This window comes from Aptenodytes patagonicus, chromosome Z (assembly GCF_965638725.1).
Source record: "Aptenodytes patagonicus chromosome Z, bAptPat1.pri.cur, whole genome shotgun sequence".
Classification (NCBI taxonomy): domain Eukaryota; kingdom Metazoa; phylum Chordata; class Aves; order Sphenisciformes; family Spheniscidae; genus Aptenodytes; species Aptenodytes patagonicus.
In genome coordinates this window covers 23061421-23082704 of record NC_134982.1, presented here as the reverse complement: position 1 = coordinate 23082704, position 21284 = coordinate 23061421, and the positions used below count along the sequence as shown (strand labels likewise).

The 21284-nt window shown below is 40.2% G+C and overlaps 1 protein-coding gene across 3 annotated transcripts in view; it reads right to left on the bottom strand.

Annotated features, from left to right (window-relative positions):
* The window catches only part of ZSWIM6 (zinc finger SWIM-type containing 6), a 117015-nt gene that overhangs the window by 81984 nt on the left and 13747 nt on the right, over positions 1-21284 (bottom strand). For 2 of the 3 annotated variants that reach the window (XM_076362043.1, XM_076362045.1), the window contains exon 1: positions 1243-1281. The exons of the other annotated variant lie outside the window; for it this stretch is intronic. In XM_076362043.1, coding sequence (XP_076218158.1) covers positions 1243-1270 — 28 coding nt within the window. In that variant the 5' untranslated portion in view covers positions 1271-1281. Of the gene's footprint in view, positions 1-1242; positions 1282-21284 lie in introns of those variants that run through there. 3 annotated transcript variants of the gene reach the window in all.

Sequence of the window (21284 nt, the reverse complement as noted above, 5' to 3'; positions counted from 1 at the left end):
GCGGCGGCGGCAGCATTCCTCAACAGTTCAGACAAACCCACTGGTGGGAAGCTTAGAAAGCCCTCAGCTGTAGTGAAGAAAGAAAAGGCTTGGCCGGGAGCCAGACTACTGAGCTCAGCATTTTGTAATGCACTTCCTTTTTACTTAACCACTTGCATAATGCCTCGGCCCCTTCCACCTTTAACCCCTTATTCACCCACACCCCGAAATTGGATTTACAGCTGCGGCGCCTTCTCACCAGCTGGCAACTCTCCATCAGAAACACCGGAAAACAAACGGGGAGGCTGCAGCGACCAGGGAGTTACTGTCATGTTTTCACCTCAAAACTGTGTCAGAGAAAGAGGAACTCACCCCCAAGTACCATCAAGCAGATGCAAATTGGGCAGCAGCATTCACGGCCAGAAGATCACCTTAATTTCCTCTGGTTCTACCCAAGTCAGTGCATTGACAGTCAGACACAGAGATCGTATTTACAGCAGCTCTGATTTTAATCAGATTTTTATACATAGTACTTAAACATGAATCCTGAAAGTGCCACTGGTCAGACAGATTAATCCATACAAGCAGCGAAATGGGCAGACTGCCATTGGTACTGCACTGGGGCTCGGTTCAGGGCCCAGGGTGGACACGGGAAGATGCAGCCCTTGTTACACTGAGCCAGCCGTCCGAGTTAAGAAAGGACTCAAAACAAGCAGATCTAAAACCAGAGGTGGGGAGGAGGCTAAGAATAGCTGTGGTAACAGCCTGCTACATCTGCTATGCAAATGATTTCCAATAATCTCTACAAATCTGAAGAAAACGAAGGAAGCTTTCTGAAGGTCACGTAACCTTAGTTTCCACATTTCATTCACATAGCCCTGCTACTTTTGAGACCACAAGGTTCCTATTCTAAAGCTGTGAAGACAGCACAGTGTAGTAAATTCCTTCCCACCACCCCACCCACACTGTTTTGTGGCTCTCTGAAGACAACCCATTTTTGGACTTCTGCACCCAGATTGTAGCTCCATTACAGCCATGGAACTGTCACTGCTCAAACTCTCCCCTTCCAAACACACACCAGTTGTTTTGCAACTAATATCTAGAATAAAGACAAGCATCAAAGAAAGCTTCACTATCCCTGAACTTCTTTTTCAAAAGAAGTTTAAGAGTGAAGTTAAACACAAGAGCTCAAACTAGTTTAACACTGTCAAGTGCAAGTGTCACCACCAGCATGCAACAAATTCCCAGGTAAAGCATACTCACAGTCTGCCATTTTGTAATGTTCTCTCATCACAGATCTTTCTTCTACACCATCAAGTTTAGCTCTGGTTTTCTGAGCACATGCCATGCAAAAATACTTTTCTAGAACGTAAAAAGATTTTGCCCTTTTAGGTGAACATCTACTCAGTACATGCTGCCTCACCCAGCAAGGGGCACTCATTTTAAAATGGTGATCACCCTAAGAAATATTCGTATGAAATTCTTTGATTTTGACTGTCAGCATGACCTCAGTACCACAGCATTACAGATATTGCAAACCTGAATCGAATAATCTGAGAAATGTCATAGTAAAATTAGAAATAATTTCTAATTCAGCTAGCAAGTAGATTGCTGGCAATGTGCAACTCTGTCATAGAAAATTCTTTACAAAAAGTAGGAAAGCATTTTACAGACGTTTAGTTTTGATCAGCTGTTTCCAGATCCCCACTACCATTTACAACAGAAGTGACCGTGTTTCTGGAACCATGTCAGATGACCCAACTCCAAAGAAAGAAAACATCTACATATTCCTGAAGAGGGGCAAGTACAGTGTTGGCAAGGACTCATAAGTTCACTGTTACCTTTTTTTTAAATGACAAATTAGGTTTCCTAAAATGGATGCTCATGATTTTAATCATAAAAACAAGTTCTGATTTTTAAAGTTCCCCACTTAAAAAAAGAAAACAAAAGAGAAAGCCATCTCATCTACAATCTTCATTCCTCAGAACAGGACATTGCTCAGGGACAGTTAAAGCAAAGCAAAAGCTTTGACTTCTGAACTATAATTTTTTTTTCACACTACGTTTTAATTTGAAAGAGATCATAGTATCAACCTGTGCTCCTGAATTGAATGAGCAGGTAGGGTGGGAGAAAAGAAAGGATGTCTCTTCCCTTACACTCCCTCCATGCCACTTAGGCAGTCTAAAGCATGGCAAGTCCCTTTTCCAGTCTTCTGCAACCACCACCGTTAGGAAGTGTAGAAGCTCCAGCTGTCAAGACTCTCCAGAGCTGAAGCTTTACAATGTTATAAGACTGCAACATGTGGCACATACAATTTTAACTGATAGCATGAAAGATTTCAAATATTAACAAATACCTAACATTTCTACAACTCCTTTTACGTTAAGTTTTATAAATCTTGCACAGACTCATGGTGGTGGCAAGCTGGACAAATTGAAGAGTTAACTACAACAAGTAAAAGCATTTTATCTGAATGCATAACTGACACCAGTATTTAAATGCATGGAATGAATCCGTTCAATGCCTTCAAAGCACCAGGGCGCTTATTTGAATAAAAGTTCCCCATAGCTACTATAACCACCACAACATACATATTTTAAGGCAAGATTTTTATCAGCATATACAGCAACACAAAAAACCTCAAGTGCACTAGGGGATGGCTTAATACTTGCTGTGGGGGCCATAACTTTCAGTTTTCTTGATGTTTACAAATTTGGTCTCTGCTTTGAACATGCGAGCTCTGTATTTCTTTTACATTTAATAGATAATTGAGTTGGAAAGGATCTGTTGCTATATCTGATCTATTCTATCATTGCAGTGCACGATCCACACATTTATAAAGACATTAATCTTCCCGAAATACTCCTAACAATGCCAATTCCACAAACTGACTAAAGTGTTCCACTGGGTAACTGACAGCAGCATTAAAGGGATTTCAGTTATTGAGCTTCCACCTTCCTAGTTTTTAGGTTTTCATTTGTGGTACTTGCGTGAACTATTAAAAATAGCTCCCCATGAGCCTCCCGTTTCTTCTGTTCCAGTAATGCCCCTAAATCACCTCTGCTTACAGACAATGTTTCTCAACTTGTGTTCTATCTCCTTTTTAGACACTACAGTGTGTTACAAAATTGAAATTAACAATTACTTTCAGACGTAAAAGTGGACAGACATTTTAAATTTAGATTTAAACTTTCCACCATGTTTACCACGCTTCCTCAGAGTGATTCCAGGTAGCTCTCTCATTGAGAGCTATGTCCTTTGGGTGGTTTTTACCATATCACCATTGCAATTATCTCAGTACTCCTCAAAAGAAAAAAGGGCATCAGCACAGAAGCCAACTACATCATGTGCTCCTTCTGGATCCTCTTGCAGATTTGAAACCAGGAAAGTGACTGATGGTCTACAGGCTGTTACGATCCTAGCAACATTTAGCATCACCAGGTTTGTGTTTCACTGCTAGCTTACCATTTGAAAGAGCTGAACATATAGATACTAGCACAGGCAGCTGCTGCTATCTTCAAAAGTCTTCCTAGAACAATCCCATTCTTAAATTTCTCAGGGTTTTCCACTTGCCATTGGGCTTCTCACTTAAAACAGTGAAGATTTATTTGTGTCTGCTTTTTGGCCTTTGGAATGTTTTTAAGCTTCTCTTTTTAGCTGCAGAGGACAGTTTGAAAACTGCAAACCCCTAGAGCATTGCAAGAGGCAAATAACTACAGAATTTCAAAATTGTCTCCTAGGGTTTTTATTACTATTTAAGCCTTTTGATTTCAGAAGTTCATCATGATTTTTGAACACTTCATTTGACAATTACACAACACTATGTAATTATGTACCTATTTAGCCTGTGAAACCACATGTCCACATCTTTGTTCTCATTCACTCTTTCCCTTCCCTTTTTTTGCTATACCCTTTTACATCATAATTTAAGAATAAACTTTTCAGAGCTAGGACTGACTGGTTACACAAGTTTACACAGGATCTAGCACAAACAGGACAAAATAATAAACACCATGCAGTAGAGTACAGGTGGGTAAGGGCAGAGGTGACGGGGAAGTACTGGAGTGGCAGTGTACACAAGCTCTGAAGAAATTCTTCAGTCATCTACAGACATCTCTACCAAATCAACCAAAGGTGATGACTTTATAAACTCTAAACAAATCATTCTTTGTAAGGTGGATAAGTGTGATTATAAAAAGCTTCTAAACATTAATAGTACAAAAGAGAAAATCCAGAGAGGAAAAACTTCTCTAACACATGAACAAGGAAGTGAAGCAAAAGGACAATTCAGCATGAAGATCATATAGTTAAAATTTCCATTTCAAGAGAAAAGCTATGATGGCTCTTACAACCAATAGGCATCTTTATTTTTATTGCAGTTAAATATGAATTACTATTTTTGCAACTATTTTTAAAGACAAACTCCAGTGCTAAACTGCACCCTTTTTAAAGTTGGCAACTCTTCACAAGTTCTATTTAAGAACAAACTGAACTCTTACATTTCATTTATGCAGACTAAGACATGGTTTTCTCCTGCGAGCTCTGCACTTTCAAAAGATCTCGTTCTTGGTCATCTCTACAAACCTGTATTTCATTGGTAAGAGGCCTAAAAAAAGGGAGATTCAAATAACCTTAACTTGCCCCTTTACAGTTTGTACTGCAATGGATAGTTAAGTGCACAGATACTGAGCCATTTCAAGAAGTTGTTACTACCTTGCATTGTGGTGTATCAATGAAGATTTGAGCATCAGGCTATTTCATGAACTCTACAGCAAAGACCTAAGGAATGACAGATGCTGCAGAGGGAACAACACTCCTATTTTCTCAGCCAACCTGGATCTATTTCAGGAAGCAGGGCAGCATACATTCCTTTTTTTCAACCAGCAAAGACAGGAGTAGGAAGAAGCTTGCCCACTGAGGCTGTTACATGGTCTTTTTTACATGCAGAACTACATCAGATAAACCAAATCCTTGAAAGAGCCACCTGGGCGAGAGGGACACTTTGCTGTCAGATATTTTTCTTCCTCCTCTTAGTTTTGGGTGGCACAGGATGGTTATTGTTTCCTCCTTCCATCTTGTTTTTTGGAAAAATTTCTTCAGCAGCCAGGCCTCATGTAATTTAAGAGCTGGCTAGGAGAAACTAGCTAAGCCAGATACAGAGAGGACTCCCCACTCCTTGGACAAAGATTTGCTGCCTTAGCATAAGAACAGATTAGAAGAAAGAAGGTAAAGTATTCCATTAATGGTTTATGATTAGGATTGGGAAATCCATAGCACCTCAGGCTAACATACCTACAGGAATGTCCTCATCTGTTTTACTTTCAGCATTAGAGAAGCAGCAGAAGACTGCACCAGCCACCTGACACTCGTTTTTGCTCCCTACTGTGTTCTCAAGTTTCACCAAAACTCCTTTCTGTGGTCTTACATCCTGAACTGAATCAAGGAATGGACCCAACTAGGAGGAAAAAAAAAACAACAAAACATCTTTCACTGGGTAAGTTCCCTGACCCACATTACCACACCAGACCACACACAAAACAAAAACCCCATTTCTGCTGGCACAAGTAAAGGAGTAGTAGGGCAAAGACAGAAAGAAGCAGCTGAGAGTGACTCCAGCTCATACTGACATTGTAAGAAATGTATGTGAAACCACAGCCTAAATCATAACTTAAATATGCATTGAGTTCCCCCATTGGCCACAGCACATGGTAAAATGTACTTGCAAACATTTAACCCATCTTAGGAATTATTTTAATAGGTTTTTACTAGTTTAAAATGTAAATTTCAAAGTAAAACTGGCTAAACAAAAATTGCAACAGCTTCCACAAAGAGTAGCTAAAAAAAACATACACTAGTAACATTTGTTCTCTCCCCATTGCACTTTCAAATTGTAAAAAACCCAGAACCTACACATCAGTTAAGTTGCTGACTTGACACAAAAACATCTGTCCCTGAACTTTTTTTATTCTCACCACTACTTTAGCTAACAAGCCACCACAACATAAACACTCATGAAGCAGTCTGAAACTTTCACAAGCACCCTGAATACACAAAACTGTACCCCATGCAATTTCAAGTAAAAGACACTAAGTTCCAGCCTCTGTGTTTCATTATGACATGGTTCAGAGTATGTATTGCTAGCTACTCTCTTTCAGAACAGTTTTGCAAACCTCTAGCAGGGGTTAAACCTGTTTTCTTGAAATGTCAAGCCCCTACAAGAAGAGGCACGAACCCTGCTTATACAACATGTTGAAGTTTACTGTGGTATATATTCCAGCCCTTACAGAGAGCTGTTCCTAGTTCAAACTACAAACTTTCTTGTATTTTCTGCCTGCAATATAGCATTCATAATAAAATGCAGTCATCTGCAAGGAAGCATCATCAACTAATTAGAACTGCAACTCTAGGAACTGAAGGAGTGTCATCACAGGGTTCAAACAAAACAAAAATACAGCGGTAGTATATTAGGATGCTCCAGCAGTACAGTCCTTACAATTGTGTATCAGACAGAAATCATCATACAAAGAAGGAACTTCAGATACTTAAAATAAACATAGCTCATAAGCTACTAGCCAATTATCTGTTCAAAACAGACTCTTCTGAGGAACCACCCCTTCTTACTGACATTTTTATGGATCAGAAAAGATTGGAAACATTCCTGCCTTGTACCAATACAGAAAAGCCAGTTGTTAAAACTGGTATGGCTGAGACAAAACACAAAATAAAATGAACGAACAGGATTGCCAAGTGTATTGAAACACTGCAGTGTAACTGCTACAGGGCAAAATTAAGAGGCATTAGTGACTCAAAGCTACCCCAACAAATGCCAAAAAAGTGGGTAATATCATATTTACTATCCAAGAAAAGCTACCATTACAGAAAAAAAAATTGAGACACTAGTAAAATGCCAAACTTGCAGGATGTTTAAACATCATAGCAACACCACTGCCTACAGCGGTAATGTTCACACTTAGTAACAAAGCCTCCAGGCTCTAATTTTATTTAAAGAATGCTGGGGGGGAGGTGGGCAGGGTTCATTTGTATCCTGATGCATTAAAAGATTTTTTCCCCCAAGTAATGGGGAAATGTAAGGATGTAAAAAACAGGAAGGTCTGTCAGCTAATGACAACAGTACTGAGGTCCCAGGGAGTTTGATCCAGGCTGCCTTTGTAAAGGGGCAGTCTCTCTGTGAAGATGAGGGTGAAGGTCAAAGGAGATTAGCAGCCACCTAACCTCTTAGTAGCCTCCTGGAAACTTCCCAACACACAAAACAACAGAAACTGGCTTTGCAAAATTGAGATGTAGAAACCAACCCAACCCTGTGTAAGTCATCTTCTCCAAATATCTTTAGGGAAGAAAATGGTCCCCAGGGAGTACCTGTTTCCTCAGAATGGCCAACTTTGTTGGAGAAAAAAAAGTCTCCTAAGTTTTAATACGAAGAACTTAGCAACAATGAAATACAAACAACATTTACACAGAATTCCCTTCTCATTGCTCCTAAACTACTGTAGTTCTCAAGGACTAGGTCATAATCAAAATTCTCTACTTCAATCCCTTTTATTTCATTGCTGTTACTTCAGGAACACAACTTCTAAAAATTATGTTTACAAAGAGCAGCCTTTCAAGTCTTTTAATTAGGTGGTGGTGGTTACCTCAGATTTTATCTGAAAAGCTGATACTATACTTAGTCACCATGCAAGGGCATAAATTATAACATGTAAGCCAAAGCTATGCCTAAACTCCTACTGAGAATTCACTCCATGTTTCGTTCAAGGAAGCTGGCTTTTGATGGAAGGGACAACCTTTGTAATTACTGTAGAAGGTGAAGACATGAATGGTTTACAGGTGAAACTGAAGTACTTAACTAATTGCTGTCAGATTTGGTTGCAGCAACATCTGCTAGAAAATACTTCTCTAAGTTACATTATCTTGTCCCTCCAAGATGGTGCTGGCCAGAACAAGAGTGTCACTTCCCTTTCTGTCAAATGAAATGGGCTAGGTAGAATCTACTGATGTACCTGCAAGCCAGTTTCTCCTGTTGCTTCACTGGCCCTGCACAGAATGAGAGAACTGGGAAGGAAATATGTCTTCATTCTAGCTGCCTCCTGAGACATGGTCTAATCTCTGGACAAAACTTCTTAACCTAAAGGCGCTGAAGAAAAGGCAGGGTCTCTGCTCTGGCAAAACAAAAAAATCTGCTCACCAAAGCCTGAACCTCAGAGACCTCTATTTTGCATTCCAAAAATTTTAGGAAAGACAGAGGTTAGCCCAACCTGCCTGCCACTCATTACTGAGAAAAGGATCTAAAGCACAAACAGCCAGATCCAACAGACTGTGGTTCGCCTGCTTACATCCTCTGCTGATGAGAAAGAACTCTTCCGTCACTGTCATCTTGACAAAACAGATCAGAAAACTGAATAAAGTGTGCAGAACTTTCTAAAGAAGATCCCAAACACATCAATGTCATCTCAGTCATACTACTCTCCAGTGACAGCAAACTGTAGAGGCAGAGGACCCAAACAGAAGAAGCCAAGATGAGCTTTATTAGTTGGCAATTTCCCTGTCAGGAAAAAACAACAAAACCCAAAACAAAACAAAAACCCTACCCACATATTTGCACCAACAGCCCTGCCAAGCCAAGTTCCTTAGACCCAAAGAACTTTGCCTTTTGGACTGAAATCATCCATTTGCCTCGTTTGGTTAGGTATCTAAATTCAAACCCATTAACATGCTCTTCAGTCCCTAAATCCCATTACTAAGTCACTTCACTGTGGACTTGTAAAACTCTGAATTCTCCCTCCTTAAGTCTTACTTGGAAGAATCTAATTTACTCCAGCTCCCTTGTACTCAGACAGACATTTTCTTACCAGTTTCGATGACTGGATTAAAATAATTTTCAACAAGATGCAAGGCAAAATTTTAGTGGGGATGGGATTGGTAAAATGAATACTTTGCTAAACATGTTCATGGCATGGAGGGAACGTGAATGAGCAAAGTTTGCTTGTCACTAATGTAATAATTATGAGTTCTCTGGCTGTACTTGAGATACTTTCTTGTGGCTGGCATGTTCCTAAACATTTTAAATTTTTACCTAGTCACACATCTTCAGTGACCCATTACACAATATAGGAACTTATCTTTAATTACCATGAAATCTTCTGTATTACATTCAAGATCAACTCCATGTCTTCTTCTAGAATGTAATTTTTTAACATCCTCTTAAAAGCAACAGGAGTATTTCTGCAATATATTCTAAACAAAACACTTTGAGTCAGCCATATAATCTCTACCATGACTTTTTCCTGCATGTTTATCTCCACCTGCTGCAAGATGTCCTCAAGAGTATGTAGGAAGGCTACAGCTTTACAGATTCCAAGTCAGCTCAGGTCCACCTAAATGAATACATCCAACAAGAAACAAGTATTTGACAATTAGGTTGTGGCTATGACTTAATCCTTACACATCCAGAGGTAATGGCTAAAAATGCTTGAGGTTTTCCACCAAGTGTTCAAAGACATAAGCAGATCTTCACTGTTGGGGGAGGGGAGGGAAAGGAAGGAGTAGGAAATTTTGCCTAAATTCTCCCAAAGGAAGACCATTTTAGAACATGAGAATTTGCAAAGGAAACTGCATTAGAATTCTACTGAGACGGGGTCAAGAACATAAACTGGAGTTAAAAGTCAAAGATGCATTGCTTACTTCTTTCCAGAACATTTTCTTGCTTCCTTCTTTTTATTTTAGTTGGGAGGAGCTATCTGCAAACATCTATCAAGCTGTATCATTACTGTACTTCAAATTTTCCTCTGCAAGTGAGGGCTAAAACTTAGATGTAGATACAGATACCGCCTTGCAGTCAATTTTATCACCTACTTTCCAGTCTTCCATCCATACGCATCCAGCCTTCTATCTAAACCACAGCCTACCTGTATTTCTCAACTGTAAACAAAAAACAGAGAATTTGAAGTTGTTTATTATAATGACAACAAAAACAATAGCAGACCCTATATGTAAGCTTTAGGAAATAAAAAACTCTTAATGTGGTAATTCTTTCTTTTTTTTTTTAAATCCCTCTTGCACTACTTATCTTCTGCAAATACAAGTGACTTCTCAAACAGCATGGAAGGGAGAGCAGAGTGGAGCATGGATCAGTTGTCTACCACTCCCTTTGAAAGCTAGCTTCCGAGTTGAATTGCAAACAGAAAACCCAACTTTTCTTTAGGGAAGGGAAAAAGTTCTTGAACTGTGATAAACTGAACCTATAAAAATATGATGGTTATTAAGGACAAATAATCATTGTCTTGAAAACTACTTTGCTTTCACAGCATTCTCTGCTCTACATGAAAACATTCTTTGCCATTTGACCAGAAAGTAGCCACTCAGATGTATTTTGCAACTATATTTTTTGTTTTGAAGTATCATCTAGTTGTAGGAGATTCATCGTAAGATTTATTTACATTCTGGAAGAGTCAGAAAGAGCTATCTTGACATTTGCTGGTGGAAGGGAGACCAGGAGAGAAAAGAAAGGACAAGGAACAGATCCTGACAGATAGCCTTCTCCACCTACACCAGTTTCCATTTCAGCTGAGGCTAGTAATAAAGCCAGAAGGTTAAACTGCTGTAGAGCTCTCTGATGACCTCCTATTAAAAGCACTTATTAAAAATTGCAGCAGTTTTCTGTTGTATGCAGAACAGAAGATACAATAACCAAAATTTCTCCACGAGACAGCCTCAATTCCTCTTTACCCATGCTTTGCTCTACTCAAGATAATCTGGGGGCATAGGAAAAGGGGAAAGCAATCCAGGTAAACCTTACATTAGTACCCTCTGCCCCAAGAGACCTGTCTGTGAGAACCAAAGCAGCAGCTGGTCACCTGCAACCACGTTCTATTAAGCCGAAATCCAAGCAAATCATAGAAACAACTATAACAAACTAACACTGGTTAGCAAACAATATGCTAACAGAGAAGAAAACACACAATTCATGAAGTAATTCTGTAGCACCTCCCAAATAAAAGCAGCACCAATTCGAATCCCCATCAACTAACAGATTGGTATTAATGCTGGTGTCACAAATTCAAGCTTGAAAACTATTCCCTCTTAGAGTTAAGAATTAAATTGTCCTAATTACACAGGCAGGGCAAATGAGTTGTGATTGCTTTTTAAGCAAGTGTTTTTGTTTCACTGCTGTTTGGGGTTAAGGGTAGTCTGAAACTCTGAAACCAGAAAAAAGTTAAGTTGTTCTCCTTTGATTATTAGTTGAAAAATAATTAGAAGCTTCAAAATGCTTAAACTCTTCACTTACATTAGGGGAAAAAAAAAAATCAATACAACAACAAAGAAAATCCCAACCTCACAAACAAATGCAAGTGCTCATTCATTAACAAGCTTGGAAGGATACTCATAAGCAAGTAATTTGTATTCCACTTTCAGCCAGAATCACTATTAACTACTCAACTTCCAGACTGAAAAAAGTAAATTTCCACCGAGTCCTACTCCACCAAGAACTAGTTTGAAGAACGTGAGTAGGACTTGCACTTTTAAATAGAGCAGAAATTTTTTTTAAACCTTCAGCACATGACCACTGTTTACAGCTATCACCATGGTATCTGCACCCTGGGTTAAGAACACGGCTAGCCATTTTACATAGCTTTTCTTCCTGCTCCAACAGTTATCCTTCTTCCCAAGCAAAAGTTCAGTAAGTTTGAGGAGTAAAGGGATTGAAGAAATTTTTTTTAAACACCACACACACTAACCAAAGTGACACATACTGTGCTTGAAATAAAAACCCAACGTATTTCTTAAACGTACGCTGGGACTGAGTGCAAGATTTCTCAGCCCCAGCAGTTTTTTTGCTATAAGCTAAAATGCACCTGCACGATATCACTGAGCTTACTGAACGAGACCCAAACCCTAATGTGCCAGTGCATCCCAGGGCAGCAGAAAAGGCAACTACCACAGGCTCAGATCCACAATCCACTGTCTTGGTCAGAACTTCTTTGCATGAAGCCTCTCGTGCCCAAGAATAAATCAAGTTCTGATGCACTAACTGCTACGCAAGCCTCTGGTCACTGACCTTCAGCTCTACAGTAATGCAAGCTGTATCTGTACTGCTGCACAGAAAATGTAACATTCTCTTCCATCAACAGCCTATAAAAGAAATTTTGTTTATGTGGCCAGGTATTTGTATTGTGCTATGTATTGTGCTGTGGGCCAACCAACTGGAAAGCAGCTTTGCGGAAAAGGACCTGGGGGGTTTTGTGGACACCAAGTTCAACAGGAGCCCTTGCAGCAAAGGCAGCTAGTGGCATCCTGGGCTGCAGGAGGAGGAGTGTTGCCAGCAGGTTGAGGGAGGTGATCCTCGCCCTCTGCTCAGCACTGCTGAGGCCACACCTGGAGTCCTGTGTCCAGTGCTGGGCTCCCCAGTACAAGAGAGACATGGACATACTGGAGAGAGTCCAGCAAAGGGCCCCAAAGGTGATGCAGGGACTGGAGCACCTCACATAGGTGAAAAGGCTGAGAGAGCTGGGACTGTTCAGCCTGGAGAAGAGAAGGTTCAGGGGGTTCTCATCAATTTGTACAAATATTTGAAGGGAGAGTGTAAAGAAGATTGAGCCAGGCTCTTGCCAGTGGTGCCCTGTGACAGGACAAAGTAAAACACAGGAGGTTCCTACTAAACATAAGGAAGCACTTTTTTACTGTGAGAGCGACTTCCTTACCAGTCTTCCAGGCCACAGCTTTAAACTAGACAGAAATCTTGGGAAGGAGTCGGATGAAATAGTTGATTCCTAAAGAGCTTGTGTATTGCCCTGTCAGTTTGATAAGCATGCCCATCAATATTATTCAGTCTTGACTGAGAGGTTGAAATCCCAGAAACAGAATTAGTTTTCTCCCTGGATTAGCTCTGCCAAAAATCCAGACTAAAGAGTTTCCATTCTCAGCTAGTCACTTAATTTAAAAAAAAAAAAACACCACCAAAACACACCACCACAACCTAAGGAAACAATAGGCCTAAGCTATATTGATAACTGTCCAAAAATTCTAAAGCTTAAATTCAGCTGCCAGCAAACACACAAAAGTGTTTAATGCCTGCCGAAAGATTTGAAAAGCTCAAAAGAAAAGGGGCAGTGTTGTTTTTGTTTAAGAATCTCTTGTTAAAGCTCATTCTTTATGGAGCAGTTGTTTCTTGAAAGAAACCAGTGAGGACCTGTTTTTGTTTGTTTTTTTCTTTTTTTTTAAAAGACATTTTAGTGCCAACAAATACAAACATGCATCAAGTGACTAGCTGCATAACTATTGTTAAGCTATATACCTAAGTCTGTGGACAAGTGTAAAGTACTCTAAAAATCTAACTCCAACCATTTCTGGTTTTGGTGAAAATTAGGTTTAAGTTCTGCAATCACTTAATCAGTTTTCAGTAGGTTCCTCATAGCAGTATATGCCTCACAGCACATGTAATTCATGTTAACTCCATTTAAGGCCCATCAACACTGCAAGAGTGCATGTTCTTCAACTGCAGATGTAGCCAAAGCTATGTTAGCACCAGGAACGTCCAATGACATACTGTGCAGACACATGTCATAGTACAACCGAGCTCCATCTTTCTACAGAGGCAATCAAGTTCTAAAACAGCAAAGGAAAAGTAAACTCTAACTTTTAGTTAGCCTTACTGCATACAGCTCTTCACAGGATGAAGAGTGTTTCAAGAACTGTAGATGCCCCTTGAAAAAGGTTTAAGACTTTTCACAAAGTTTCAAAAACTCAACCCATAATAAATACAGTAAGAAAAAGAACCAATTTAAGTATCAAACTACAAAAACACCCAACCAACCTTTCAAATGATATAAGAAAAAACTATAGCCATGAGGATCATGGACAAAGGACTCATCCCACTATCCGTTTGCAACAGATGAAGAACACATTACAAAAAAATTTGGAGACGGGGGCCAGAAGAGCAGGAAAGGGAACATGTCAACACCAGCATCTAGCCAAAGGGAACCCAAAATGACTTCTTGAGCTCCAGTATTGCTGCTCTGCATAATCCAAAAGGTGCCTTCAATAGCTGACAAAAAGCTTGCCACAAACGAGATTAAAAAAAAAAGAATAAAGTGTCAAGTCTGCAATACAGATAGGTCATTAGTGGCTGGAAAGCTGCCCAGCAGAGAAGAGACCTGGGGGTGCTGGTTGACAGCCGGCTGAACATGAGCCGGCAGTGTGCCCAGGCGGCCAAGAAGGCCAATGGCATCCTGGCCTGTATCAGAACTAGTGTGGCCAGCAGGAGTAGGGAAGTGATCGTGCCCCTGGACTTGGCACTGGTGAGGCCGCACCTCGAATACTGTGTTCAGTTTTGGGCCCCTCACTACAAGAAGGACGTTGAGGTGCTGGAGTGTGTCCGAAGAAGGGCAACGAAGCTGGCGAAGGGTCTAGAGCACAAGTCCTCTGAGGAGCGGCTGAGGGAACTGGGACTGTTTAGCCTGGAGAAAAGGAGGCTGAGGGGAGACCTCATCGCTCTCTACAACTACCCGAAAGGAGGTTGTAGCGAGGTGGGTGTCAGTCTCTTCTCCCAAGTAACAAGTGATAGGACGAGAGGAAATGGCCTCAAGTTGCGCCAGGGGAGGTTTAGATTGGATGTAAGGAAAAATTTCTTTACTGAAAGAGTGGTGAAACATTGGAACAGGCTGCCCAGGGAAGTGGTGGAGTCCCCATCCCTGGAGGTATTTAAAATACGTGTAGATGAGGCGCTTAGGGACATGGTTTAGTGGGCATGGTGGTGTTGGGTTGACGGTTGGTCTCGATGATCTTAGAGGTCTTTTCCAACCTTCATGATTCTATGATTCTATGATTCTATGATTTTGGCTTGGTGGGACAAACAGTGATTGCCATCCATGATCTTTCTATGTCAGAGCCAGCTCAGCTTCATCTCTAATACAGAAGAACATTTTGAATAGTATAGTTCACTGTATCGTTTAGTGTTGAGCGCACTGTGTTTTGATAACCCTATACACAAATCAGTGAACTGTTCTAACTCAGTTTTCAAATATGCACTATGCCATTTAAGAAAAGAATCCTAAAATCTGACAATCTCTTGCTCTTTACAGACCATATAGTTGAATAATTGCAAAGCAGAGTGATTTAAAAAGGGCGTAAAGAGCTTAGAAAAAATGTGGCTGTAACCAATTTTAAATTGTTTTCTATTGTTCAATGAACACATTGCGTCTTATCCTCTGTAAAAGCAGCCTAAGTGCTCAAGTCTGCTGTAACTAAACTCAATGCCTACTACATGCAAGACATGGAACTTAAAACTGCCATATTTAAGATCTTATGACTGGTACAGAACCGAAAAAGATAAAAAATTTACTTCAACTAATATAATAGCTTATTCTAATTACTGGATTTAAATATCTTCATTTTCAATATTCAGTATCAGTTAAAGCTCCCAACAAAATGTCAAACACAGAAATGTTATTTTGTTGGATATCACATAACTCAGCTAGGTTTAAACCTCTTTTCTTTGGGAAGCCTCCTGAAGTGTTCAATAGCACACATTTTAAAAGAGGTAGCATGTCATATTAGAAATGCTCTCCAAATTAAAGAAGTAGTTTCTGTTGTTGATTTTAGACTGGTAGATTCATAGCAGTTTATAAACCAAAGTACAAAAACACCTCTTTGCCAATTATGAAGGTTGTAATAAAACTTTTGTTTTGCTCTTCAAGGCAAAGCAATTTACTCTCAGAAAACGAACAAGCTGAATTGTGCGACAACGCCTAACTCCATTTGTGCAAGAGCTTACTTTCTATACGTCATTTAGCCTGTACAGTGCAATTGGGCTGCTTTCTTGTTACGCTGTTACACTCAAGTTCCTCTTTCTGCCTGGAGAACTTGATTTGATTTCTGCCAGCACAGCCCTCCCCCAACCCAGTCACACATGTTAGCAGCAGCTACCCTTCAAAGCAGAACACGCATTTCTCCTTACAAAAGTTCTCTCCGAGCATTGCTGCCAAGTTACAGGGTTAAATGGCAGAATAAACAAATAACTCGAGCATTAAAGCAGTCACAGAGCTAGATCAAGGGTTTGTGGTAATGGTTTAGATACAAAGAAAAAATAAGGGGGAGATGAGTAGCATTCCTTCAAGGTTATCTAAGTAATAACACATATGCAAAATAAGAGAGGTACTATGGCTGTGGACGGAGCATTACAAAAGCAAGTACATCAAGATACTGGTTTACAAACATCAGGGGTTGTTTATTTTGAATTAGTATTTCCATAACACTCCCACATAATACTGAATTCAGGAAAACCCAAAAGCTCCAAGACCTACAGGGTTTATTTATTTAACCTAGTTTAACCCCAGAAACCCCCCGTTCCTCACCACAAGACAAGTCACACCACTTGTGCAAGCACTTCCTTCCCTCTATTTTAACAGAATTATTCTCTGTGCGTTACAGCATTTTTTACAATCCAAAAAGCAGCATACAAAAGCATACTTTTATTTGCTAAATATTAACATCCTTAAAGACAATAAGATAAAAATAAATCCTTGCACTTCAGTAACACCACAATTGGGGGAATTAAGTTTCCAGATACATTTCCGATTTGCACTCATGCTGCCAGCTGCCTTTACACTTGTGCTTCTGGAGAAAAAAACCTTTCCCCCCCACTAAAGGTCTTTGTTCTACCCAGAGGCCAGCTCACCTTACCCCTGAAAGCCTGCACTTTTGTCAGCTGTTCACGCAATAAACAGCTGTGGATGTATGGAAAATCTATTACCACTGGCAGAAAATGAAAGCTGGCAAGTAGTTTCTGTGTTTACAATGGAAGAAAGTCTGAAACATGTAAGCATTTCAATATATTCCAAGAGATTTTTCTTCCCCTCCCTCTCACATCTATTTTGTATGAGCCTTCAAAATTAGTCTGTGTAAACAGCATGATAAACATAATTAACCTCAGAGTGTCAAAAATAGGCTATCCCCCTGCTAAGTGCTAATGTGAAATGCAAGAGCATTAGTAAGAGGACCAGAGTCATCATCAGCACACAGGGTTAATGAAGGTTTTCCTACAGGTCCTGTTCCTGCTTTAAGTGAAATGCTAGGTGGGCTGATACAAATCTAACAGGGTAGATGTATATCAACTCTTGTCAACAGAAAACAAAAGTTAGTCTACCTTTCCAGGCATGCTCAAGAATTTCATAACTTTCAGTGAACTGGTTAAAAGCCACAGATTCCCTTCACCTGCTATGTTTTTCTCTCTAAAATAACCTGCCAATTATGGTACAGTTCCCAGTTTGATATTTTATTTCAGGTATAAACTTCAAATGATGACCAAGATACAGCACAAGCATACTTTATCCCGTTTTCTGAGGAAATACATTTTTTCCTACGTGACCAGGTTGAGTGAAGCTATTCCAACTTTCAGCTGAGGTTTTTGTATTCTGTTCACTCTCTCCATATGCATCAAATTAAAGCAGGCTTAATCAAGATGTGCCAAATTGTATTCAGAATAACCAGAATGCAAAAAGATATTAAAAAGCTTGCAATCATCAGGAATGTACTTCCAAGTTTTTAGCAATTAAGAGTAAAAAGGATTTCAACAGGTTCACAACCATTGCACCTAATGAGGTCAATGTCACATTCTGCTTACAAATAGGTGGTCTAAATCTCAACTGTCTATTCATAATAAACAGCATGGCGTTCAGGTTTGCCTTTGTCTTTTCTTCTCATCACTACTACATGGCAGGGAGGAAGAGAAGGAAGTGACCTGAAACCAACATGAAGCTCAATGGGAAGCACAGTTTGGAGCTGTATATTCACCATAATTCATCATTCAGTATAGATTTTTCCTTCTTTTAAGGATGCCAGTGTTTCCAAAACTGACACACTGCTTTTAATTTCTCGATTTGCTAAGTGTTCATTGTGAACGCCAATGGTCTAAATCAAGAACAGCCACTCCTATCTAAAAGCAAGTTTCATACACGAGTCAAGTAAACAATGCTCTGAGGCCTCCCAATAGCCAAGGTTTCAACCATTATGCACAAAACATCTTCTATTTGCTTTATTACCTGGTGCAGTGCTATTCTTGGGAAGATACTATTAAAGGGCACCTCTTAAAGACTCAGACTAGTCAATTTTATGCCTGTTGTTTCTGCCAAAGTATTCTGAGCTAAAACAGGTCCAGTACTTGCATCCTGTATCTGTAACAGATTCAACTTGATGGAAGCCTATCAAATCACCGTACACACTCCAAGTTCTTCTGAGATGCGTTTAGCAGAAATTGCGTGGTAAAAGTAATTCCATGAGTCCCAGCTCCTAGCTTGCACACAATTTTATCTTTAAAGATGGATACATTTAAAGAGACTACTAGATGAACTAAACCTGCCATCTGCACAGCATAACTGACAGGAACTCTGGCCTGAATTTAAATAGCACCAAAGTGGATAAACTATATGAACAATTTTAGTAGTAGTAGTTGTCTGAACCAGTATGACCTCTTCCTCATAGCTTCAAAATTTAAAATCCAAGAGTTGTCTAAGACTCCTCTACTAGGTCAAACAAACTATGCAAAGGCACAGCTGGTAGCGCATTCATTGGTCCACAGAAACTACCCTGTGGACAGTCTCCCAACAGTGACTGGAAAGTAATCCACAGGACTTTACCCCTTGGTGGAAAGCGGTCAGCTGTCTTTCAGGAAGGTGCAAGATAAAGGTCTGAAGAGAGGAAATTACAGCAAGCAGCTGATGCGCAGCAGCTTCTGGCCATGCACCCACAGGCAGTATTCTCACCTCCAGCTGGTGTGAAGGTATTTATATAATACTTCTGGAGGGCTTTGGCAAGGATGGCAAGTGCAAGTCAGGATTCCTGAACCAGTTCTGCAAAATTCTGAACTTGTGAGCAAATCTTTATGCAAAGAGCTAGGCATGTTCTTTTGGGTTTTGGTGGTAGACTGTTTTTCACTCAACCCCAGAGTTGTGATGAGAACATCCACTCTGAGCTCTCTGTTCCATTAAGAAACATCAATCCCAGTAACTTTTAAGTTAGGCAGGTTTGAGGAGGCTCACTCAACTATAGTGCACAAAATCCCAGGTTTTTAACCCTCTTTTAAGCGCCTTTCCAATTAAAAAAATGCTTTTTCACTGAGGCAAAAAAGTTTTCCCCAGATTAAAGATGAAACATACTCAGTTATGAATAAAATGTGACTTAAAAGTACTTTTTCTAGACTAACCTGAACCTGTGTCACAATCTTGGATTTGTGCAAATACAGTAATTAAAGTACACACATCCACCCACAGCAGATGAAATAACTTAAGAATTTCAAGATAAAGGAAGCCTACAAGCACTGCTCTTCTCCTCTTCCCCCACTCAGGTCCCGTAAGCCTTCATCCTTCCTGGGATAGTACTACTTACGCTGAATATAACCTACCCAAGCTTCAAAATGGAACACTTTTGTTCTATCTGACTGTGTTTAAAGAAACTCTTGCATTACTCATGGGGATTGTTCTTTTTCCTATTTGTTAGCTTCGTGTGAGCAACAGCACTGTGTATAGCTCAATACCCTGTTCTGAACAGCCCGTTTCCCCTGATTGTGTTTGTCTTCAAAATAGCAGAGGAAGTAGGGGTAGAGGTGGAGGGGTTAAAAGGAAGAAAGCTGTGAAACCACACTAATTGGTACAAAAATTGAAGGACTGATATACCTGACTGCTCTTCATTCTCCTAAGTAGACAAGAGTTCAAGCTGGTACTTCTTTAATAAACCTGTCTTGCAGAAATCACGGTCAGCTTACAAAAGTATCACATTAAACACCTATGATCAGCCTAAAACACGATTTGACAGAAAGGAGCCATCTAATTTTATAAGACTGTTAGCAGTGCAGCAATGGAGCAGGAAAGATACCAGACTAAGTAACTTCACCTTCCTCAAATACGACATATTTGGTTTAAGAGCCTGGATAAACATGTACAATAGACACCATCTGCAGAGGTTAGGAAGGAACTAGACACTTCAATTAGGGTTGGAGGTCATGCAGGCTCCCTTCCAGCAGGAGACAACTAAGAGAGGTAAAGTACCCTGCTTAAGCTCTGTACAACTTAAGTACCCAGTCTCTCACTCATGCATGCCTTAAAGAGTCTGACAGCCACAACCGTCTAGGCAGACCTGTAGGAGGGCTCTAGGAAGTGAGCAACCCAGATCAATCCTTCCGCATCGAAGCGGGCTACTGTTGAAAGCAAGCCAGTAATAAGCTTTAATCTCCCCAATGCAAGCAGTTGAGAAAGCCAAAGCATCCTCTCCCAGACAGGCCCCCATAAAGCCCCAGGAAATCTCTCTTTACGGTAAAGGGAAGCCATTTCTGCCCTGAAAATGGACTCATCTGCACTGTGAAGTGTGCAACAGGGCTTCCAATGCACTTCTTCCTGCCACCAGTTATGGGCAAGCTTAGTTCTGCATTACTGAGGTCCATCTGGAATAGATCACACATCGGCTTTATTTGAGTCCTGAAAACAGATCATTTCAGTAAATACGCCTCACTTACCGGAGCAGCTGTCTGTCATTTAGCTTCCACACTAAGCAAGTTATACAAAAGCACCAACATTCTGCTTAATTGGTGCTCTACTTGGGGAAGCAGTAATGGTACCGGAATCCCACAAAGCTATTTTAGACTCCCAGTGAGGTCCATATCGAAAGTACTCAGTCTACAAGCAATAAGGGTTTTTTTCCCCTTACATGCCAGCCCTACAAACTCAGTTTGAGATCTCCAAGTCATGCTCCATCACTTCCTTCTCAGGCATTACTACCAGTAATAAAGACCATACAAGACAACTGAAGTCTCTGCTATACTCCCATGACCCTCCCTCCAGTGAGACTGCTGAGTGGTAACAGATCAAAGTCCAAGAAGCAAATAGGAGACTCCAGCTCATTCTTAGCTATGTTGGCTCAGCAGGCCTAACCAGACAAAAAACTGTGAACACTTACTTTAGCAACTGAAGTCAACAGCTATGAATGAAAATAAACATAGAACACATTATTTGGTCACCAAACAACTGCATAATAAGCAGCAAAATTGCCTCGGAAGTCTCTGTTCTTCCTAAGTATGCTGAAGCTCAGCACCATCTCAAAAGAGGAAAGAAATGAACTTTGAAGGCAAAAAGCTCCTTTTGCAACAGCTATGCAGATATAGAGAGAAGTGAACATGTACAGTTGGAGTAAATAGTTAGGTATTTCCTTCCCCTTTCCTGTACACTTAAAGTAAACATTTGTCTGGCTTTTTTTAACCACTGGCAGAGTGTGGGAGGGGTACTCATCTCTTGGCCAAGGTTTTG